This window comes from Erythranthe guttata, chromosome 9, assembly GCF_056151865.1.
Source record: "Erythranthe guttata isolate IM_541 chromosome 9, IM_541, whole genome shotgun sequence".
Classification (NCBI taxonomy): domain Eukaryota; kingdom Viridiplantae; phylum Streptophyta; class Magnoliopsida; order Lamiales; family Phrymaceae; genus Erythranthe; species Erythranthe guttata.
Window position 1 is genome coordinate 4740898 of NC_142541.1, and position 26529 is coordinate 4767426.

At 34.7% G+C, this 26529-nt stretch overlaps 1 protein-coding gene across 1 annotated transcript; it reads right to left on the minus strand.

Annotated features, from left to right (window-relative positions):
- Positions 1-16042: 16042 nt before the first annotated feature.
- On the minus strand, positions 16043-22035 carry TT7 (Cytochrome P450 superfamily protein). The gene is made up of 3 exons (XM_088823603.1): positions 21448-22035; positions 19655-20110; positions 16043-16899 (listed from the first exon to the last, which is right to left on the minus strand). The coding sequence occupies exons 1-3, from the start codon at positions 21913-21915 to the stop codon at positions 16255-16257; spliced, it is 1569 nt and encodes a 522-aa protein (XP_088679729.1). The 5' UTR covers positions 21916-22035; the 3' UTR covers positions 16043-16254.
- Between the last annotated feature and the right edge of the window lie 4494 nt (positions 22036-26529).

Below are 26529 nucleotides of genomic sequence, written 5' to 3' on the forward strand. Positions count from 1 at the left end.
AAACCACACAGGATCGTGTAAACTATATTAGACAAATCACGTGTATTATATGACGATATGCTCGAGCATTGGCGAGAGAATTCGAACTCGAATCATCTGACACGTTCTCTTTTGTTCCATCCACTAAATCATTCCTTATTGGAAAAAAATACAATTGTTAATCATCCATATGTGACAAGAACTAGGTTTGGGTGTAGTAATATTAAACTTTCCAAGCAATTTAATTGTTACTGTACAAAAATATTGCCATTTCTAAAGAAAACATTGACTACATATTTGCTAAACTGAAATTGGAAGCAATATGCATTTACAACATATATAATTATAGACTTAACTAAGATGGAATACGAAACTATTACAAATTCATGCATATATATCATATATGGGTAAATTACAACCACCCCTGAGGTATGGTTAATTTACAAAAAACCCCTCTTGTTTGGATAATTACATCTACCCCTCAACTATGATTTTTTTTCTTACATCTCCACCCTTATGGTGTCAAATTCAACATAATCATCCAGATTTCGTGGAATGTGCTCTAGTTTGTACTCGTTTTGTGTAAAATTACAATTTTTGATGCACCACAATCTGATATATACAAGCCAAAAAACACATATTATTATTATCATCTTGCTTCAAAGTGTGGAGTTCGGATGGGATAAAACGAGTGCAAAAGTGATAATATTCCATATAATCTCGAAGATTCCACTAACTTTGAAACCGCAAGAATGAACATGTTAGAAAATTTATAGTTGAGGGGTGGTTATAATTACTCAAACAAGATGGGAGTTTTTATAATTTAACCATACCGAAGAATGGTTGTAATTTAACCATCATATATACAGTCAATTGCACTGCAAAAACCTCCTAGTGTTATTCTATATATATATATATATATATATATATATATATATATATATATATATATATATATATATATATATATATATATATGATATGCCTAATTGGGCCAACCCAATGGGCCTACAATTTCTTTACCTACTGGGCTACGAGCCCAATATCGAAGACTAATATCACCGAGGCCCAAACACCTTCAAGTAAGGCTTGGGCCCAACAAAGCAAACCCAACCCAATAAACGACATATAAATAGAGGTTTTACTCATTTTATTAAGGTACGTCCTATTAACTGAGCAATACTACAATACGTATTCTCTGCACTATTTCTATGATCAGCATGTCTGACTTGAGCGTCGGAGGGGTTTCTGCCGGATCAACCCCCGGCTTAGCTCACGTGTTCTATGATCGCAGGTACCTCAGGATCATCAAGTTGTCAAGCTACTGATCTGCTTTGCTCTCCCAGCTCATTTTCTACACTACCCCAGGTGAGCTATATTTTAGCATCATCATTTTGGCGCCGTCTGTGGGAACGATGCAAACCAGATCACGTAGCCAACAAGATCCTCCTGAGGCGTCTGCTCGGAGAGAAAATGACACAGCTAACGACCTCCCACCTCGTGGAGGCTCTGGCTTGCCACCTCCTCCCCATCCCATGGATCCGCCTCGCGAGGTTCAGGTGATCCCCCCTCGGGACCCACCACTCGCCGATCCATCACTCCCTGCTCCTCGAATGGTTCAAATAACCGAGGATGCGCTTCAACGCATGATAGCAGAAGCTTCAACTCGCGCTGCCACAGAGGCCGTGATCCAATATATCGCCACGATGGGAGCAAATGCTCCCAACGCGATACCAGCACCTGCTCCACATGTGGAGCCACCTATGGCACCACCGCCATCGACTCCCTGGGGGCTTACCTCTGCCCCCAAAACATCTCGCTCGCCAAGGGTTATCGACTCCCTGGGGGTTTACATCGCCCCCAAAATATTTTGCTCGCCAAGGGTTATCGACTCCCTGGGGGTTTACATCGCCCCCAAAATATTTTGCTCGCCAAGGGTTATCGACTCCCTGGGGGTTTACATCGCCCCCAAAATATTTCGTTCGCCAAGGGTTATCAACTCCCTGGGGCTTACAACTGCCCCCAAAATATTTCGTTCGCCAAGGGCTATCGACTCCCTGGGGGTTCACAGTGCCCCCAAAACATTTCATTCGCCATGGGTCATCGACTCTCTGGGGGTCTACTTCCGCCCCCTCGAACGGTTCAGATAACCTAAGAGGACCTTCAGCATATGATCGCCGAACCTTCGACAAGATCAACTTCTACTAGCTCCTTTAACGGTTCAGATAATCGATAAGGACCTTCAGCGTATAATCGCGGAAGCCTCAACTTGTGTTACCACTGAAGCAGTGGCACCGTCATAGCAGGAGCCAACGCTCCTCCTCGTGAGGCCCCACTGGATCCTCAACATGATCAATTTCTATTTACTTCTCGAACGGTTCAGATAACCGAAGAAGACCTTCAGCGTATGATCACGGAAGATTCAACTCGTGCTGCCACTGAATCAGTGGCGCCATAAATCGCCAAGGTTGGGCATCTCACCCCAGTGGTTCGTGATCGCCTCATCCTAAATGGGGGGCTATCCCATCCTAAAGTTGGGCATCTCATCTCAAGGGTGGTACATCCACTTACCTTTCAACCCCAAGGGGTCTCACATCTCATCAAGTGATAATCTCCCTACTCAAAAAATAGAACATCCCCAAGGGGGTGCACAACCCATCTCAAGGAACGAAGATAATCTCCCTACTAAAAAAAAAATAAAACATCCCCAAGGGGGTGCACATCTCATCTCAAGGAACGAGGACAATCTCCCTTCCCAAAAAATAGAACATCCCCAAGGGGGTGAACATCAACCACGTAAAAAAAAATAAAAAAAAAAATAGAAAAGAAACAGCGCGTGCACAACATGCGCGAGAAGAAAGAAGAACAAAAAAGAAGAAGATGAAGAAAAAAGAAAAAAAGGAAAAGAAGAAGAAAAAAAAAATGAGAAGAAAGAAAAAAGAAGAACAAGAAAAAGAAGAAGAATATGAAGAAAAAAGAAACAAGAAAGAACAAAGAAGAAGAAAAAAGAAAAAACAAAACTAAGAAGAAGAAAAAAGAAGATGAGAAGAAAGAAAAGAGAAGGGAAGCCAAGCCGACTGTCCCCCTCAAGCCGTGTCCGCGCCTCCAAGTCTCGAGGCGCGCGCGCCTCAATACCGGAAAAACAAAAAAAAAAAACAAAAAAAAAAAAAATTACGAAATATCGCTGAAAAGCACGCGCGCGTGCGAACACGCGCTAGCCGCGCGCCGCCCTCGGTTCGCGCGCGCGCTGGCAGAAATTAAAACAAAAAAAAAAAAAAAAAAAAGGGAGAAAAGCATTGTACAGCTTTGGCGCGTGGAAGTCACGCGCCTGCCAAAGCTGCTCAATGTCAAATCACATTTTTCAATTGCAGCCCCATTCTCTCTCCTCCTCTTGGGCTCCGTGCGCGGCTCCTCTCACGTAGAAATTCATGCGGCTCCAAGCTGCACGACTTTAATTAGCGCGCGCTCCCACCTAATTGCGCACAACTTTTGCTACTCTCCACCAAATTGCGCGTAGATTTCACCTCGCTTCACCAAATCGCGAAAGAATTTCAACACGCTCCAACAAATTGCGCGAGCTCTTTAACACACCTACCAAATTGCGTTCGCTATCAAATAGAAAATAAATAAAAAATTTATTTCTCCACGCCATGCCAACGATTAAAGAAACACTACAACATCGATCTACTCTCAACACAATCCGGTACCCTTTTTCGATGTGGCTCCCACATCGTCTCGAGAGTGGGGGGCTTGCGAGACAACTCCCACGAGGAGCCAACTCGCTCAGTACTACCACCCGTTGCGAGGTAACTCCCACGAGGAGCCAACTCCCTCGGGTCTCAACACCAAAGCGAGACAACTCCCACGAGGAGACCACTCGCTCCATCCTACAACCCGTAGCGAGGCAACTCCCAAGAGGAGCCAACTCCATCGGTACTACCAACCCGCAGCGAGACAACTCCCACGAGGAGCCAACTCGCTCGGAACTACAACCCGTAGCGAGACAACTCCCACGAGGAGATAACTCGCTCGGTCATATAACCCGTTGCGAGACAACTCCACGAGGAGCCAACTCCCTCGGGTCTACGAAACCACAACGAGATAACTCCCACAAGGAGACCAATCGCTCCGTCACACAATTCGCAGCGAGATAACTCCCATGAGGAGCAAACTCACTCGGTCCTACAACTAGCAGCGAGACAACTCCCACGAGGAGCAAACTCGCTCTGTCATACATCCCGCAGTGAGACAACTCCCATGAGGAGCAAACTCGCTCTTTCTACATCCTGCAGTGAGACAACTCCCACGAGGAGACAACTCGCTCGGCTCTACAACCCCTTGTGAGGAAAATCCCACGAGGAGACCACTCGCTCCGTACTAAGAACCCGCAGCGAGACAACTCCCACGAGGAGCCAACTCGCTCGGTACTACGAACCCTCAGCGAGATAACTCCCACGAGGAGCCAACTCCCACGTGCAACCACCTCACTCGATAAATATTACTCACCGCGAGACAACTCTCATGAGGAGACAACTCGCCCGAAATTCACTATATAATCACAAGCTCAAGTTAGCACGATTACAACCCTAGAAGCACTTAGATACATTATGAGAATCTATATAGCCTGGCCAGCTTGATTACTCAAATTTATCTACTTGTTTTCGATGGGTCATTCATTAAAACGTGGCCACGGTCCAAACATACTTAAGACCCACGAGGTCTAACAAGGGGCACGACCCCCATATAAAAAAAAAAAAATCTTGAGAGTCTGATCCCCTCCTCAAGTACATCACGCACAAGGCTATATGTAAACACATATAAGCAACGCGTCAAAACATTGACAATGTCGAAAAATAACAACTCCCACGAGGAGAATACTAGCTCCGTGCTACTACATTATCGTGAGACAACTTCCACGAGGACGTAACTCGATCAACTCGATTACCCCAAAGACAACTCCCACGAGGAGATTACTTGATCCGTGCTACTACATTATCGCGAGACAACTCCCGCGAGGAGATAACTCGATCAACATTATTACCCCGCGACAAGACAACTCCAACGAGGAGATAATTCGTTACTACATCGTCGCGGGACAAAACCGACGACTCAATTAACTTACATCGCGACAACCTTGTCGCGATATGCGCCAACGCGCATTCACGCCCCTCCGACACACGCTCCAACGCGTTTTCGCATACCATTAGGCCATACGCCAACGATCGACTTCTACAATTTTTACTCTCGACACGATCTGAGACCCATCACAACATGGCCCCCACATCAACTCGAGAGTGGGGGGCTTAATGATATGCCTAATTGGGCCAACCCAATGGGCCTACAATTTCTTTACCTACTGGGCTACGAGCCCAATATCGAAGACTAATATCACCGAGGCCCAAACACCTTCAAGTAAGGCTTGGGCCCAACAAAGCAAACCCAACCCAATAAACGACATATAAATAGAGGTTTTACTCATTTTATTAAGGTACGTCCTATTAACTGAGCAATACTACAATACGTATTCTCTGCACTATTTCTATGATCAGCATGTCTGACTTGAGCGTCGGAGGGGTTTCTGCCGGATCAACCCCCGGCTTAGCTCACGTGTTCTATGATCGCAGGTACCTCAGGATCATCAAGTTGTCAAGCTACTGATCTGCTTTGCTCTCCCAGCTCATTTTCTACACTACCCCAGGTGAGCTATATTTTAGCATCATCAATATATATTTTCAAGGGCGGGCCCAATGTCATTTCAAGGGAGTGAGATTTGGGGGAATGAACTTTGAATTTACAGGGTTCAGGGCAACACCCCCAATTTTATTTATTTTATTTCTTTATGTTTGTTTGTAAATATCAACAATAAAAAAGTATGTATTTCAAATTATTTTTCACTAAAAGTAAGTATAATCTAAAATATATTTTGAATATTGGAATTTTTCAGCTTAAAGTCATAGACTATAAATTTTTATTGTATAGAGGGCAAAATACACTATAATTTATAAATAAATTTAAAAAACTGCTAAGAAAAGGAAAAAAAAAAATCTTGCAGGACCTGTAGCCCCCCCCCCCCCAAAGAAAAGCTGCTTGGATCCGCCACCGGGCGTATCCTTTGAGGGCAGAGGGGCAGCCGATCCTCTAGAAAAAACAAAATAAGTTGAAATTTATTTTAATACTTTTTTTGGACAATATTATACAAATGTTACCTGTAAATTTACAATAAAAATTCTCAAAATTCTATAGAAATAATTTTAAAAACATATAGCAATTAAATTTTATAATAAATAAAGTTCAAAGATACTAATGTAGGATTAGGGGTGGAAATCTGACGGAATAGATCGAAATGACTTTTTCGGAAAATTTCCAAGTCTTTTTGGGAATAAAAAAATAGAATGCAAAAATTCATTCTGATTACGAAATGCATCGAAATTGGCGGAATTTCGAAATTACATTACTTTATAATCTTTTGTTCTACATTCGGATAGAATGAAAATTTTCATAGTATTTTTCTATCTTTTTAAAAATTTTGCATGAAAATGCAAGAAAATTCATAAGAGGGGTTGACAAAATGCAATAGGTAAAAACACATGTAAGAACAACAAATTGAAACATGGATTTTCTTATAAGAAAAAATGCAACAAAAAGTTTATGATATCAATTAATCTTCTATAAGGTTTTAATTTACTTGGGTATTTATATTTTTCATATAAAATATAACATAAATTATATTATGGCTATACAAAATATATATCATAAAATTATATTATATATTTCGAAAAACCAAATATTCAGAACTAATATCGGATCGGAAGTCGCAATTTTTAGTAATTTTATATTCCATTCCAATTTCGTTCCAAATAAATTCGGAAAATCGAAATCGGAAATGAAAAATATGATTCCTAATTTGGATATTTTCGGATCGCAATTAATGGAATTCGGGAATTCCATTCCGATTTCCACGCTTGTGTAGAATCGACAAGACAATAACGGTAAGTGGTAGAGATGATTAGCCATAAATAAGATTTGGAAAAATGAATGTTGAAAAGAGACACACATACTTATAAGTTGTAAGTCATTGTAGATACATCACACTCATTAATTGATGGATTTGTTTTAGGGGAAATTTGCTAGACATCGTTTATTTTGAACTTATATATGTAGAGATCATAATTGCTAGATGAATATAGGCATAGGTCATTTGACCCTCAAAAATAATATAAATAAATTAAAGTGATTAATATATAGACATAAACACCCCCAATTAATAAGAAAACAAATTTCGTTTATTATCTTCAATCTCACGTTTCTCTCACCCTATATTTAATCACTCATCTCTCTTCCTCTGTATCAAATCTCACGCCTCTCTCTCTCGTTCTTCTCTGCTTTTTTTTTTTCTTTTTTTCTTCTTCTGTTTCTTTATTTTTTTATGTGAGATGAGAAAACAGGGATGTGAGATGATTTCTTGATAAAAGAATTAAAGAGGACAACAAACATCCACTCCCCTGTTCTAAAAAAATTCAGAAATCCAAAATTCTAGCCAAAATTTGCATTGTGTCTCTCGTATGTAAAACCTTCTCATCGTTTGATGTTAGCAATTTTTCGTTTGCAGGTTGGTTTAACTTCGTTTCTTGTTTGAGGAATTGCATTTGGTGTTGAGATTCGATTCCTCTGATTTACAATTTGCAAGGTATGCCTTAAGTTACATTTTACAAACACTTTGTTTAATGTTTTTGTTGTTTGCAACGTGTTTCATAAACAATTTTTTTGTAGGTGTTTTTAATGATGATGATTTTTTTTTTTTTTCAGTTTGCTGTTTGCATTTGGCGAAGTCATATGTAATTTTTTGTTTGCAATGTAATAATGCAAATTCTGGATTTCTTTTAGTTTGTTGTTTGTATTGGACGAAATCATAGGTATTTCGTTGTTTACAATTCAATAACACAAAATCTAATTTTCAGTTTGGTATTTGCAGTTTAGAGAGTCATAGACGTCGCGGAAAGTCCCAGAGTCATCGGTCGCGTTTTTAGAGTATGCGTTAGTAAATCAAAATGTATATTTTTTTTATGAATTAATTTAATTTTTTTAGTTAATATTTGGAATAGAGATTTTTGGAAATTTGTTTTGATAAAGAGATTTTTTAGGATTAGAATTAATTTAAACTAAGGGTATTTTAGCCACAATAAATATTATGAATTTATTAAAACATGAAAATTTTGAAATACGTAAGTTTAGAGGTGCAAGTTACGTTGATAATTTATTTAAATAAGTAGAATCCAATTAAATATATATTGAAATACGTAAGTTTAGAGGTGCAAGTTGAAATGGAAATTCCAATTTCCGCCGGTTCCGATTTGAAAAGTTCCGATTTTGGAACAACTTTTTTCTTTCCGACTTCCGAAATTCTGATTTTCGAATTTTTCCGATTTTTTTGGATTGGAATTGGAATTATATAAAATAAATTTGGAATTTCCGATTTCCTATCCGATTTTATTTTCCAAAATTAATTCCGAAAAATTCCAATTTTTTTCCGAAAATACACCTATAAATAATAAATATTATACAATATTTATTTTTCCGAAAAATACACCTATAAATTTTGTTTTAGGATTTTGACATAATGAATTGTTGTTAGAAGTTTTATTAGATACTATGTTGTGTTCACTTTTATTTATTTTTTGAACTAGCTTTACTGTTATCGACGTGGACATTCTTATTCTTGGAAAATTGTGAACATTTTAGAAAATTTTCGCTATGTCTTGAAAATTTTAAGCTTATGTGATTTCCGATTTTTTTCCGAAATTCCGAAATTTTCGGGCCTTTTGGAATTGGAATTAATTTTTAGATTCCAGATATTTTGAATTGGAATTGGAATTGGAATTGATTTTGTACTTCCGAAACTTTTTGGAAATTTTCTGAAAAGGCTAATTCCGATCTAATCCATCCAACTTTCACCCCTAGTTATACCTTATGTCTATATGCATTTATGACTCAATTGCCCTTGGTTTTTTTTTCCTTGATCAATTATTCTAGCGCGAGCTCATTATTATATAAAAAAAAATCGATGATATTCATTGATATTTCTTATGTAATTCTTATGTTTTAATCATAAAAGACTTTCAATTGTATCGATCAGTCGATGAGTAAATAGAATTTATTGGATACTTGTAGGTCTAGTGTTTTTCTTGATATTAATTAAGACATATGGATTTGTTCATGGGGAAATGAATGATAACCACCTAGTTTTGAAAATATATATGAGAAGGCCCATTAAATATTTTTGTCCTAGTCAAAAACCCAAATTCTGATATTAATTAGGGAGACCCCCCTAAACAACTTAAAATACATGTTTTACCCTCTTAGTTTTAATTCAAATACTTTCCCTAATCTTCTCTCTTCCAAAACCCACGCCGTTTTATTTCCCCGATCTCCTTTCTCTCTCTGTCTTCTTCTCTTCCTCTCTCTCCCTCTCGTCTTCTCTCCCTCTCTCTAAGTCTCTATGGCCAAAAAAGAAAAACAAATCTCCGGTGGTGGCGTCGGAGAAGAAGCCGAAGGCGGCTGGCAAGAAGCTCCCCAAGGACGCCGAAAAGACGGCCATCGGCGAAGAGAAGAAGAAGATGACGAAGAAGAACGTGAAGACATACAAGATCTATATCTTCAAGGTGATTCGTTTTTATTTTTCCCCTGTTGTCCAGTTATTTTTATTAAATCCTAATCGTTTGCTTAATAATTTTTTTTTGTTTGCATAAATTAAAAATCAAAACAAATTGGGATGCATTATGCATAGGTCAATGAAATTACCAAAAGTTTTATCTGTTCACAACCTTGTTTATCCCATGTGCACTCTTTTTGTTTCTCGATGAATATTGAAGTTTCAGTTTTTTGTCTATAAAAGAGAGAGAGAAGTTTGATGATGTTATATAAATAATCAGTGGAAGTTTGCATTTTTTAATATATATATATATATATATATATATATATATATATATATATATATATATATAGGCAGTGAGGAATGTAGTTATGAAAACACTACAGAAAATTTGGGGAATATGTAGCACATAGTGTTACTGTAGAGGATTATTATGTGAACATGGACTTGTAAAGGGAACTGATTTTGATTTGTACGTTTGAACGTATATTAATAATAATTTATGTATTTTGAATTTGATTGTGTTATTGCAGTTAATGATAATTGTTGATTTTTTGTCACAGGTTTCGGTGTTTGAACAACTTCTATGTACGAAGTTTTTATCAAGAGACATGGTGTTCGTCAAATCATTTTTTTTTTTGCAACTGAGAAATCGGAGTTGTTGTCGTATTGAAAAGTGGGATTTGAAGCTATATACCACAAACTACACTATATATGACTATACTCATACAGTCACATGTGGTCATATACATGCAGTCATATATAGTCACATGTGGTCACATACATATAGTCATATATAGTCACATGTGGTCATATACATATAGTCATATATAGTCACATGTGGTCATATAGATATAGTCATATATAGTCACAGGTAGTCATATACATATAGTCATATATAGTCACATGTAGTAACATGTAGTAATATATAGTTATATCACATGTAGTAACATGTAGTAATATATAGTTATATATAAACTATGTGGTTTTTCTGATGTATAGTGATGTTGATGATCGTGTATATCTATTTTTTTGTTCGGTACTAATTGATTATGATGATTTGTTCTCTCTTGAAGAACATAAGCATGTGATTGTGTATTTCGATCTATATTTGTACAAGTTAATTTATGATATCAAGATTTAAATTGTGATTTTTGTTGTTGGTGTCGGTGAAGTTATTTTTAGTATATAATCAGTGGTCTACATAGTCGGTCGACTATATATAACTCTGGGGTGAAGAGAAGGTACAAGACAATATATATTACTTTGGAGGAAAAAGAATGTACATGATTATATATAACTTATATAATCTATACGTGACTATTACATGTACTATACTATAGTCATTTGTAATCAATTTATGTACAGGAAATTTATTAAAATTTTTTTTTTAAATTAACAAAATTAACAAAAGAAAAAAATTAAAAAATTAAAAAATTAAAAAATTAAAAAATTAAAAAATTAAAAAAATTAAAAAAAATTAAAAAAATAAAAAAATTAAAAAAATAATAATTAAAATAATAATTAAAATAATAATAAAAATTATCTTTAAAATAATAATAAATAATAATAAAATAAAAATTTATAATATTTTATTGAAAAATCTGAAAAATGATAAATGCAGGTCCAAAAGTGCTGAATGCAGTTTCCTATTGTGCTGAATGCAGTTGGAGAAATGCTGAATGCAGGCGAAAAGTACAAATAAGGGCACAATATTACTTTTGCCTCTCCAGGGGTATCTCAAAGAAAGAATTTTAGGGGTGGACTTATCCCTATATATTTTTCATTCTAGGGGTGTATATCAAATGGCCCCTTTGTTCATTCAATAAAATCTCTACAAATTTGTCGATTTCCCAAACTCTACGGTACGAAAGGGGACCAGGAGAACCTTGAGAGAAAATGAAGGAAGGAAATAGTTCAGTAAATATTAACATAAAACTGAATAAAATATCAAAAAGATAAAGGAAAAAACGATGAAAGAGAAATTAGAAATTTAAAAGACTAATTATTATCATTAGTGTAAATTATTTTATTGCCCTTGAAATTATGTAACTAGAGTCTATTTTGTGGGGGCATTTTTATCCGTACAAAAAGGAAGAAAAACACCTGTTGCATTCTGTTAAGTGTATATTTATACACTTAATTGTACCTTTTAATTGGAACTTTTGGTGTGTTTTAACGATAGTTGCTGCTTAAAATGGCTATTATTTGTATTTTAGGTGCAAATTGAAGAATTGGCAACTTATGGGGTGAAAACTGTAAATTCGGAGAAAAAATGGGCCAAAAGTGAAAATATCGAAACTCTGAAGAATTGAAGACCGGACGGCCGTCCGGATTTTAAAGCGTATTCTCGCACGGCCGTCCGGAGGAACGTATTGGCGCAGTGAAGGAAGTTTAATTACACAAGGAAACCCGCCCTATTATATTTTTGCACCTTATTTAAAGGCCAAAAAGCACACAATTAAAGGATCTTTTACCGTTTATCAATCTTTTATATTTTAATCTTTCATCTTTCTACACGCGATCGAGAGAACGAAGACGAAGACTTGACGAATCTTCATCATAGTTCTTCCTTTATTTTTATTTCTAGATTTTTATGAACTTTCGTATTTTTATTATGCTTTTCGTTACGAACATGAGTAGCTAAGTTTTTATTCTAGGATTTTGTTGGAACCCTATGTGGTAATTCGAACCTCTTTTTCTACTTTTATGCAAGTTTAATTCTTCGATTATTTCTTCTATTTTGATCTTATTTAGCGCATGAACGTAGCTAATTTATGTTGCTACTTGTTATTGTTAGAATTGATTGACAGATCGTTTTAATAATTAGAACAGGGATAGAAGAGCCTTCGAGTAGTTTTTCACCGAATGTGTGTGTTGATTGCATGTAATATCGTAGACATACAGATAATACCTTAGGTAGCCGTTTTTGAGACTTGATATTTAATGCTTTATTTATACTAGGTTTGCATAGACATATAGTGAATCTTTTATGAATAATAGGCTTCTAATACAGCGACAGCTGGTTATGAGTAATTTCGTGTCTTGGGTTAATAATCGGGAATCATAACTTGCATGATAGAAGATTAATTGGGTGAAGAATTATCGCATAGGGGGAAGATAAAATCCTAGATCCGTTTTATATTGATATTCTCTTGTGTTTAATTGCTTTCTTAATTAGTTTAATTTATTTAGTTAATTAATTTGACAACCCTGCGTAGGCTGGATAAAAATCGTAATTGTTAAGATTTGGTACTTAGGATTAAATAATTTGCGTATTCCCTGTGGGATCGACATCCGACTCTCACGAGTCTACTTTACTACTTGTTTGCGATACGTGCACTTGCGTGTTGGTATTCGTGCACCTGAAGAATTGAAGACCGGACGGCCGTCCGGATTTTAAAGCGTATTCTCGCACGGCCGTCCGGAGGAACGTATTGGCGCAGTGAAGGAAGTTTAATTACACAAGGAAACCCGCCCTATTATATTTTTGCACCTTATTTAAAGGCCAAAAAGCACACAATTAAAGGATCTTTTACCGTTTATCAATCTTTTATCTTTTAATCTTTCATCTTTCTACACGCGATCGAGAGAACGAAGACGAAGACTTGACGAATCTTCATCGTAGTTCTTCCTTCTCGGGAGGAAACCCGAGCTTTTGTTTTTCTTATTTTATGTTATTTTAAATTTTTAGTTTTGTTTTTATTTTATTTCTCTTAAAAAAAAAAAAAAAAAAAAAAGTTTCAGGGTCACTAATAAGAAGTTTTTATTTTTCAGGGACCTAATTGAAATTATTCACACGGCCGTGCATGAAAAAGGCAGGAATCTCACACGGCCGTGTGAGATTTCGGTGATGCTACTGCCCAAAATCGCAAAAGGGCACGGCCGTGCGGATTTTACACCTAAATCTCGCACGGCCGTGCGAAATTTGAAGAGGCTACTGCCCAATTTTGAGAAAGGGCACGGCCGTGCGGATTTTTCACCTAAATTTCGCACGGCCGTGCGAATCAAAAAAAAAAAAAACAATTTCCATAATTTCAAATCCTCTCTCACCCCCACTTCGAACCCTAGTCTTCATCTTTCGAATTTTCTCCTTTTCTTTGCCAAATTTCACCGAAAATTCACCAATTACACACACATACTACTTAATCAAGGTGGGTTGTTGTTGATTTGTGCAGGGAGGAGTCAAGAAAGGTATAAATTTCTCAAAAAATCCATTCCACCAAGAACGCCCACAAGCTGTTCGACGAATTGCCCAAGTCAAGTTTGGGGGAAATTTTGCACACCAATTCACTCCAAATCTCCTCCACAAGCATTCTCAAATTATGGGGAAACGAGGACGTGACGGGTAGGGCACCTCACACGACGATGGTCCCGACGCTTAAACAGGTGTTTTCTATCCTTAAACTCCGGGCGCATCACATTGAGGGCAATGTGAATTTTAAGTTTGGGGGTGGTTAACTACTTGTTTTACTTTATGTGCGCTTTATTTGTGTTTTAATTTTTTTTTAGTTTGCATGCTTTATTTGCGTTTTGTTATTTCCGTTTTATTTTTTGCTTTGAAAAAAAAAAAAAAAAAAAAAAATTGTTCGATGCATCGATGAACTATGATGATGGGAGATGGTCAATGTTTGATGATGAGATTACTTGTTTTATGTTGATAAGGAGTAGATATTTGTTTAGCTTTCGATTCAACGGAACGTAGAAGTGATTATTGCTAGGAATCACGCCTTATGCATTGCTTTGGTTGAATGTTTTGTATTTTAAATTTGGAATTTATTTGTGCTAAATCATGCTTTGTTCGGTTTTAAATCTCACCTTAGGACATTTATGATACGAAGTGTTGGGTAGTAAGTGATTTGGGATATGATTTGGGCTTTCTTTGAACCGTTTGAGCCTTTCAAGCCTACTTTTTTTGTCAAATTATCCTTAGAACCTTGATTTGAGCCTCGGAGAAAAGGTGTTCTTTCTTTTAGCCAATTTGTGGAAGGTAGAAAAGTGGAGATTGTTGAATAATTATCCCTTGGAGGTCGATCGAAAATTCTTATAAGATATTTCTTCTTCTTCTTCTTCGAAAAAAAAAAAAAAAAAGAAAGAAAAGATATATATATATATATGTGTGCATCCTTATATATATATATCTAAATTCTTCGATTCGAAAAAAAAAAACAAAAAAAAAAACAAAAAAAACAAAAAAAAAAAATTTAGAAAAAGAAGAAGAAGAATAGATTAGAAGGGAGAAATAAGGACTAGTTGTTGAATTGTGTTGAAAACTCGATCCATTGCCTAAAAGGCAAAAGTATTGAAGTGTGAATTTTGGAGAATCGAGTTTATTAAAGTCCTTAGAGGTGAATTCATTGTTTCAAACGCCTATCTTTCAATTTTTGGCGTAATCACCTCAATCCAAGAAAAATTAGCCACATATACCCATATTACCTACCTCGGACCAAAGAGCCTAACAATTGAAAGCCACAAAGTCCCAATGATCCGAATAGCTTATTGTTCAATATTAGTTGAGTAGAATAATACTCATGGAGTCAAATATATGTATGTAAGTATAAATTCTTTCTATCTTTAACTTGCAAATATTGGATACTTGAAGCAATTGTATGATTTGTGGTTTTTGGTAATAGTGAGTGACTAAGTACCGTTGAATGTTAAGCTTGCGAATACCTAGGAATTATCACATTCACACTTTTTATAATTAAAAAAAAAAGTATAAATAGATATAGATATAGATATATAGATATACAAAAAATTATGGACATTAGTTTACACTACACACAAATGATATTTAATTACTTCTCAGTTGTATATTTTTGAAAATTAAAATCAGATCATACATTAAATGTTTCGTATAATTTTAAATATTTAGGACCCCATTAAAAAAAAATCAAACAAATAATAAGAGAGTCTAGTTTTCAGATATTATAATAAAGTTAAGAAAAAATTGAATCTTGCCAGTTCTAAAAAATTGTTCCAATTTGTATTGGAAAAAAATATACTTTTAAGTGAAAAATGTTTAATCATATTTATTTTGTCAAACCATCTTCAAGTAAATTAGAAATTAATATATATATATATATATATATATATATATATATATATATATATATATATATATATATATATATATATATATATCATTTAAATTGTTTAAGTAAATAAAAATATAGGTGATAAATAATGATGAGATGTCTAGACAATCATATATTCAATGAGGTTTTATAGAACCTACATCTGCTGAAATACATCAAATAGTTTTACAACATTAATCTACACATAATAACACACACATATATATACATGTGTGCTTCATGGGTAGTTATTTATGTAAATTTACGGTATAAACCGTATAGTGTATTTTATCAGGTATAAAATCTCACAAGCCATATCGTATGTATGGTTAGTATAAAAACAAATAAACATTGTATACACATTTGCTAAAATTGGAAGCAATACAAAGTAAAAACTTATGCATAAATACATAGAGAGCGTATTGAACTGCAAATCCTCCTATATAGTTTTATTTGGAATTGCTGTCATTTTTATTAGCGCCATAAAACCCACAAAAACAAATATATAAAAATTTGAATAGAAAGTAAAAATGAACTGAAACCATATACTTAGGCCTCATTATAAAGATGAGGCGCCAACCTAGGTTTCGGGTGCACCGATAAGGGCTCGTCCCGTTGTAGCGTCAACCCGTACGCTTCCTCCATGTTTAGCGTCTCGGGTAATTGCCCATTAGCCAATTCAAAATCGAACGCATGGATCAAAGTTGCGGTCAACAATTGGACCATCCTCAACCCTAAGCTCATTCCGGCACAAATTCTCCGGCCCGCACCAAACGGTATCACTTCAAAATCATTGCCTCGGACATCGACATTGGGCTTTTCTCCACCCATTAGGAACCGTTCGGGCTTAAACTCTAGTGGGTCGGACCATGCGTCCGGGTCACGGGCTATGGCCCAAACGTTGACCAAGAGTGTCGAACCCTTTGGGATGAAGTATCCATTGACCTCACAACTCTTGTCCGAGATCCTCGGCAGGGAGAGCGGGGTCGAGGGATGGAGGCGGAATGTTTCTTTAATGACGGCTTGGAGGAAGGACAACTGAGTTAGGTCCGACTCGGTCACGAGCCGATCCTTGCCGACTACTGAGTCCAGCTCTTTTTGGGCTTGAGCCAGGATTTTCGGGTGTCGTATAAGTTCCGCTATGGCCCACTCCACTGTGCTTGATGTTGTGTCGGTCCCCGCAGCAAACAAGTTCTACAATAAATTTCATTCAAATTATTGAATATTAACATAACCCCGTGTTAAGGAAAACCTGTACCAAAACTATGTGTTCTTTTTATTACGTAAAAAGAACACCATTAACTATAAAGGGGAATGTATGTAGGGTTTTTTTTTTGCATGATACGGGGGTTATGCAAAATCTATTTATTCATTGAAAATTCAAATTATTTTCTTAAATTAAGTCTAATACATCTATTAATTTACAATATGAAAATTTAAAAATTAATCAAGATGAAAATTCTCAAATTGTTTATGTTTTTTTGCATATAACTAATTCAGAATAAACTATACAAATATATAATGATTCTAATAATATAAATATATATATATTTAAGAAACCAGTTTTTTTTAAATACATTAATAAATTAAATCATATAAAAAGTTGAAAAATTTCAAAAAACATTCACCACATCTATTAATTTTCTGTTTTTCATACTGTAACTAATAAATATGTTCAAATTAATTTACGTAAATAATATAAATTTTAAATGAATAAACTGATTTTTGGATAAAATCCACCAGTATTGTATAAAACACACACCAAATCTCCGTACGTAAACTTGCATAAAATCCCCTCTATAGTTAAGGCGTTAACTATTAACGGAAAAAAAAAAAAAAGAATTCAAGGCAAAACAAAATGAAACACACGCAGGTTTTACGCAAGAAAAAAAAAACAGAAAGAATATCAGCATAGGCTTTCCTTGAGAGTTTTTTGTTGAGCGGTCTTATGTTGGTAACCCGAAACCCGAAACCCCGAATTTTCAAAACTATCAACCTAACTACCACGGCCAAAAATAATGACAAATGGACAAAGTTGTTATGTTTGTTTGACGTGACAAACGTAGGGCATAGAATGAAAATGATGGCATTAATTATCTAGTTTTGTACTATTTACGCCTCTATGTGTGGCGTTATTATTGCCCTACAAAAATAAATCGGTAAATAGCATTTACCTCCTCCAAAAATGAATTTTGTGCATATGACCCACTTATATTTTTAATATAGCATATGATCCCCTTGTATTTTAATATCAGCACATAACCTCTTTGACTTTCAATAATTTTCTCAACCTAATGAGCATGATTATTTACCGAGTGGAATATCATAGGGAGATTATTATGTGCTTACACTAAGGCCCCGTTTGGTTGACAAGATAAGATTAGCCAAGATAAGATTAAATAATCTAATGAGACCCAATTATTTTATTGGAGCTTGAAAGGTCCAACAAAAAAAAACTCATTAAAAGGCAAGATAAGCCAAGATAAGGCAAGATAAGCCATGATTCTTTAATTTTGGCGGGTCGACCCGGCAAGTTATTGAGGATACCAAACATCAAATTAAGTCCAACTATTTAGTTAATCATGGCTTATTTTGGCAACCAAACGGAGCCTAAAAGTACAAGGGAATTATGTACACAAAGTTCGAACTACAGTATCGTTATGTGCTTATATTAAAAGTATAAGCAGATCATGTGCACAAAACTTCAATCATTGAGGGTTAAGTGTTATTTACCCAAAATAATTAAAAGACCCAGAAAAAAAGAAAAAGAAAAGCAGCTTTCTAAAAAGAAAAAAAAAAAGAAAACAACATTTAGCCCCATGTGTTTAAACATTGTTTGCACTTCGCAGCACTCACTTGTATTTTCGATATAAGTATATGACCTTTATACTTTTATATAAACATATAACCCTTTTGTAATTTAAAAAAAAATTATCTTCCTAATGAACGTGATTATTTGGCAAGTGGAATACAAAATTATCTTCCTAATGAATGCAATTATTTGGCTAAGTGTAAAATGCATTTTCTAGATGTTGCCTTACTTTCCTTTTCAAGATTCAACCAACCCACGCACATGACACATGAGAGTGACTTCCGTTAATTGAGACAACCTTAATTGCACAACGACAAAATTTGGGCCTTTAGTAGTGTCATAACAATTAATATTGGGCCTTTAGTGTCAAATCCATCAAAATTATTTAACAACTTGTTCATATTTTCAAAGAAGAAAAATAGAACAACGACAAAATTTCATTCCTCAAATCTTAACTTTTAGGGTAAATTACACATCCTCTTCTCTTCGGGTATGTAAAAATAATTTTAAGGTTCATGTGTTGGTTATTACATTCATTATATTTATTTTTTGCGGGGATGTTAATTTACCATATACGAAAATTTATAAATCTTATATAAAATAATAAGGGTTTAAGAAATGTTGGGGGAACTATGTCACCCCCTGACTCTATGATATCTCAACTGCTTCCTGAAATTAATAGTCCGTTAGAACCCTAACAGAATAACTTATCCAATGCATTATTCCATTAGGATTTCTAACAATGTTTTAGGGGATGATTAGTAAATACTATACTACAGGGACTTTAAAGTTATTTTAATAAGTGTAATTTGACCCTATAACTTTTGTAATAATTGTTGTATACCAACCCTTCTAACCACAGTCTGTCTCGATATTTAAAAACTTCTTTTCAAGATGAATGCATTTAAATGAGTTCAATAAAGTTATTATAATTAATTCACATTTTGGTTTTGAACCATGTTATTTTGATGCAATCAAAGCTTATGTTTGGATGCCAATTTTAGTATGTTGTTAAATAATTAAAGAATTAAAATAAAACATTCTTTTTTTCGTACAAGTCAAAATTAGTTAGTTACCACATTGAGTTTTAGGAGAGAGAAAGTTAGTTTTAGGAGAGAGAGTTTAAAAAATACGTACCAAAAGCAATGCTTTAATCTCAGTGTCGGTGAGTTTCCCTCCATCACTATCATTCCCATCTTTGAAAGAAATCAACGTACTCAATAGATCCACGTTACCTTGCATTTCACTAGAGCCGTTGATCTTGTGCTCATCAAGAATTGCACTCAAGAATGCATCAAACCGCTTGTGAAGCTTCTTCATCTTTGAGGCCACTCCTTGTAAATCCAACCCCTCGAGCGGCGGAATGAAATCGCCCAAGTTGAAAACTCCGGCCAACACCATCAGCTCCACCACCATCCCTTTGAACTCCTCCGCCTTCTCGTCGCCCCCGCCACTGGAACCGTGGCCCACCACCCTCCGCCCGAACATCACGCGAGAGATTGCGTTTGTGGCGCACACGTTCACCATTTGACCTAGGCTCGCCGGAGTTCCTCCGCCACCCGCTAGGGCGCGGGTGAGGATTGCCACCTCTTCCTTTAAAAATAAAAATAAAATTTATGTATAGTTTTGAAATACAGGTCAAAGCAGATGTATACGTATTCTTTTGAATTAATGAATTTTAGTGAATTGTTTTCCAATAAAAAAAATTGGATACGGAAGTTTTGAATTCAGAAAGTTAATATCACATTAGCAGCTAAAATTTTGAAATCTAATATTATCAAGTAGTATCAAATTTTCTTAAATCATATATTATTTAATTTCAATCACAAATAACATTATATTAATTCATTTTTAACGTCTTCCAAAAGGAATCACTTCTCGTTCCATCTAGAAAGCTTATATGACGTGGCCCTTTGTGACTCCAAAACAATAAACATTTTCATTTCATCTATTTTGTTTTTTTTCCCATTCCAGACGAGTATTTAAATGCTACACCTGGTTAATACACTGTGTGAATTTCAACCGTAAATCTAGAGATAATTAAATACACTTGGAAGTCACTTAATCAGATCTACGGTCGAAATCCACAAATACAGAAACTTGTGACTATTTTACAAAATTCATTTTAACCAAAAGTTGTTTCTAATTTTTTTTTTTACAAACACCACCAATGATGAAGCTAAGCATCCGTTACATTAAAAATAACAGCAATCATATTTCGCATATATCACTCAATCTAATTATCATTTTAGAGCCAAAGTAAATTATTTAAAAATAAAACACTATTAAACAGAAATAGAGGACCCCATAATTAATACTCACACAATTTATATATATATAATATAATTTTATAGTCGTGGCTTGTGTATGAAATATCTTTACCTACAAAAATATTAAAGTCGAATGATATCACTATCGTCAAGTTTCTCACGCGGTGACAGATACTTTATTACAAATAGGGTAAATTACAAACACCCCCTTGAGGTATGGTCAATTTACGAAAAAACCCCTGTTGTTTGGATAATTACATCTACCCCACCCAACTATGATTTTTTCCTTTCACCTCCACCCTTTTGGTGTCAAAATCAACGATTATGTGAAATGTGCTCTAGTTTGTACTCGTTTTGTGTAAAAATATAGTTTCTGATGCACCACAATCAGATATATACAAACCAAAAAACACATATTATGATCATCTTGCTTCAAAATGTAGAGATCGAATTAGATAAAACGGGTACAAAAGCCATAGTATTCTATATAATCTCGAAGATTCCACTAAATTTGATGAGTTGAGGGGTGGTTGTAATTATCCAAACAAGATGGGGTTTTTTGTAATTTGACCATAAAATAAATAATACACACGAATACATGTATGCATATATTTATTTTCAAATAATATATAAATATATATATATATATATATAATTAACCTGTCTGACATGGCGGAAATCATCCAAGGCCTTGGAGGAGAAGAGGTGGAGGGCGCAGATTTTCCTAAGCAAGCGCCACCTCGGCCCGTACGGCGCGAAAACCAAGTCCTGGTAGTTATACGCCACGTGCTTGGCCCCCGAGTTGGGCGGCCGGCTCGAGAAATTCGCATCGTGCACCTTCAGAAACTGCTCCGCCACTCCGGCGGAAGCAGCCACCACCACGTGGACCATCCCCATCTTAAGGTGCATGAGAGGGCCGTACACCCGGGACAACGCCGCCATCGACTGGTGGGGCTTCGGCCCCAGGTGAGGCAGGTTCCCGAGGACAGGCCACGGCCTGGGCCCGGGCGGCAGGGGCAGCCAATTCGCACCGCGCTGCCCCTGCCGCCGGCGGTGGAGGAAGGTGTACAAAAGTACTACACCTATTATAAAAGTGGCTATGATGGATGTGGCTGAGGTGGCACTCATTTTTATTATATGTGAATAATTAAATTAATAATGAACTTATAATAAATATAATTAATTTGTTTATTTTGCTATTAATGATTGGAATTCTCAACTTTACTACTTAGAGAGAGAGTTGAGTGAGAAGAGTTAATTGTGTGGTGTAGTGTATATATAGAATAGGGTGGGGGGGGGGGGGGGGGGGGGGGGGGGGGGGGGGGGGGGGGCAAAATGAAACTTGTTTGTTTTATTGTTGATGCAAATTGCAACGTAGCAAAACTCGTGCTTGACTGGTGAGTGAGTGGGTGGCCGGGTTGGTAAGGTTAGCGGTGCACATATTTTCCTACATTAATAAAACTAATTGAGAAAAAGTTTAAAAAATGTGTATTTGAAATTGGGTTAAATACACTTTAAGCCCTGAAGTATGGCATATATACAATTACCCCTTTAAAATATCATTAGTAACATTTACTCCTTCAACATCAATTATTTTGTATTTTAAAATTGGATAAATTACAACCATCCACCTTAGGTATGGTAAAATTTCGAAAACCCCCCTTCTATTTGGGTAATTACAACAATCCCTCAACTATAAATTTTCTTACACGTTCACCCTTGCGATTTCAAATTTAGTGGATTAATCTTCTTGATTATGTGGACTATTATCACTTTTGTACCCATTTTATCCCATTCGAGCTCCACATTTTGAAGCAAGATGATCATAAGATGTATTTTTTGGCTTGTATATATCAAATTGTGGTTCATTTGAAAATGTATTTTTACACAAAACGAGTACAAACTAGAGCACACATTCCACGAAATCTAGGTGATTATGTTAAATTTGACACCATAAGGGTGGAGGTGTTAGAAGATTCATAGTTGAGGGGTAGATGTAATTATCCAAACAAGAGGGAGTTTTTCATAATTTGATCTTACCTCATGGGTGGTTGTAATTTACCCTTTAAAATTTAAAATATAATAATAATAATAATAATAATAATAATAATAATAATAATAATAATAATAATAATAATAATAATAATAATAATAATAATAATAATAATAATAATAATAATAATAATAATAATAATAATAATAATAATAATAATAATAATAATAATAATAATAATAATAATAATAATAATAATATTAATAATAATAATAATAATAATATTAATATAATTTTCGCTTTGCACATCTGAAGTATAGAATGTGCAACACTTACTCCCCTAAAGTATTATTAATAACACTTACCGTTATGAATATGTTCAATCAATTGGTCCAACAACAGGTAGATGTTATTTATCAAATATGTACGCAAAGCAATTAAGATAACATTTTAAAATTTAAAAATACTGCATTTTTAATAATATAATTTAATTATTCTTTTCATTTAATTATTCCTTTCAATAAAACATAAAATTTTGAGGTATTAAAAATTTAAAATACAAATTAAATGGTGTTCGATGGGATAACTGTTACAAATAATACTTTGAAGATAAATATTATGCAGAATATATTCTAGGGATGTAAAATGTATTCAACATTTGCAATTAAATGACAAGTTTGAAAAGTATATATTTCAAAATTAACATAAAGTTGGTATACTAATTTGACTTGTATGCATAATATATACATACAAGTACAACATATTTATGGTGACTAGGGTGGCTACGTGCGATATATTGTGACCAACCGGATTCAATCGATACTCCATAGTCCATACAAGGACGGCGAACGCTTTATCGATCACGACGTCATCACTTCACATGTGGGCATATTTTAAATATTAATTCTTGAGAATTTCATTTTTCATTTTTTTCTAATGAAGATTATTCTTGGAACTAGAAAGATGCAAAGGCAAATGTTTTGGATACGTTGTTGGGAGTTATTTTTCATGTTATTTTGGACGAATATGTTTTGAGAGAATAGTCGAAAAATGAAAATAGTGTTTATTTATAAGTTGAAATGCGACGAAATAGACTGCAGCGGTCAAATCATGTTTTAAGATGTTGGAAAATGAAGTGATGTTCGGTTATTTTTTAGTGAATACTATATTTATTGTTTTACTGTAGCGGTGCCATCATATCTGAAGTATATAAAAAATTTAGAAGTTGTTTTAAATTTTTTTTTTTGTTTGGAAATCTTAACAAACACAAATTCGTTTTCAAGAAAATGAATTTAGTATATTAAAGTTAAATTTGTGAGGGTAAAATTAAAGTTAAAAAAAAAAATATTTAGTATATAGATTTCGAAAAATAACAAGAAGACTACTGCTATAGAAACAAAATCACCTAACTTTACAATGAAAAGAAAATAGTTACTGAAAATTGTCACAGGGCATGATGTTTAGACAAGTGTTGGCGACACGTGTCATTGTACAATAAAAGTTGGTTATTAGTCCTTGCCAAGTGGACCATGTAATTGTGCATAAACAATTCGTGGACGATATCCTTCTATGCATCGTCACTTAAGCAAAAAAATTTTAGGATGTTTGGTTATGTTTATAATGGGATTTTCTAGTTTTTAAAATTTCTTATGGAAAAAGTAGATGTATTGATTTTTGTGTAGAAAATACAATATATTCGGATGAAGTAAAATTTTTAGTATTATATAGGTGTGAAAATGAGAATATGTTTGCTTGTGAATTATTTTTTTCTACGAAAGTAAGTGCAAAAGTTGAATATATATGATTAAATATATGATTTAATATGATGATAGTGGTGATTATTATTATTATTATTATTATTATTATTATTATTATTATTATTATTATTATTATTATTATTATTATTATTATTATTATTATTATTATTATTATTATTATTATTATTATTATTATTATTATTATTATTATTATTATTAGGGGTAATATGCTATGAATCCCTCAAACAAATACAGTTTGAACTAAATGACAAGTTTAAATCCATTTTTTAATTAAATTTTTAGTTTGAAATAATATATTGAAACACGTGGATTATTTCCACATTGTGTTTTTAACTTTCTTATTTTTTAAACTAAATTTTAGTTATGGAATAAGTAGTGCTTAGTGGGTTAAGTATAGTGCTTAGTGGATTTAATTGTGGATTTTATTCTAAATTCCTAACTAACCCACTATCCCATGTTCTTGAGTGCTCTTGTGGTTGGTTTTCTTGCAGATCATGGGCTGAGTAGTGGATGCATGGAATGCTTATAAATACCGAATTCAATACTCAAGGAAGATAATCGATTCTACGAAATAAAAATCCGAGAGCTGAAAAGAATACATGAGTGTTTTAGAGTGGTTTTAGAATCGGTCGTTTGTACTCTTCATGAGTATAATCTTTACGTACTCCTTATGAGTACATTCTTTACGTACTTCTCATAAGTACATTCTTTGTAGTCTAGATTGTACAGTATACATGTTTCTAGACTTGGTTGTAAGAATGATCAAGATAGTGATTCATTCATAAGTTCCTTACGTACTCCTCACGAGTACATCTTTGAAATCTAGAATTTTTAATATTTTTCTTTTAGTATCTAGATTTGATTGTAAGAATGATCTTGAAAAAGATTCATTCATAAGGAAGAAGTTTTCGCACCTCTTCTGTTTGTATTCTTGGAATACTGATTTTAATATATTTTTCCGTCCTGTAAAGGGCAAGTTCACAAGTCTTTACTTGTGAACATTTTTAATTCTGAGTATTGTTATTTTATCTTTATATTTCCGCTGCATGTTTGTTCAAGTGTCATAACACTTAAGATAACACCTCTGTATTAAACGAATTCGGGACCATAAATTCTTTCAATTGGTATCAGAGCCAACACTTGACGTATACTAAGTGTTTGTTCCTATTCTTTTTACAGAAACGAATTCGTGATGGATACTCAGATGACTGCTTCTATGCGACCTCCTGTACTTGATGGCACAAACTACACCTACTGGAAAGTCAAGATGAGGGCGTACATCAAAGCCACTGATGAGAAAGCCTGGAGATCTATTCTTACTGGATGGAAGCCACCAACTATCACATATGCGAATGTGGATGTATTTCCAATACCAGAATTACGGTGGACAGCAGACGATCTATCAAATGCACTCCAGGCAGAACTAGAAAATGAAGAAGTTGCTACGGAATTTGATGATGATGCAGATGAATGTCTCAACAATGTTGAATTCCAAATTCAGAAATTCAATAGGGCATACAGGCGAGGTGGAATCAAGCCCAAACAATTATTTCCAGATGGCTCTTCGCAAAATCGACAAACTCAGCCCCGGAACAGATCTACTTCACAGAGAACATTTTCTCAAACACCTTCTCAGAACACTTCTAAAAATTCTTCATTTGTTCGTTCAAATTCTGAACCACCTAACTTAGATCACATTAAATGCAGGGCTTGTTTAGGATTTGGACATTATGCAAATGAATGTGCAAATACCTTGAGAAGAAGAAGAATGAGTTTGATTTGTGCTGTCAGTGATGAGGAGGAAGAACAACCTGAACAGACAGAGGAACAACAATCCTCTAAACAAGTTCTTTCTGTCAGATATCTCACTGGAAGCTTCTCTGAAACAGAATCTCAAGGAGTCTCTATGGATGCTGCAACACTTTCTGAAACACTTTCAGTTTGTGAGTTAAATACTGATCATTATACATG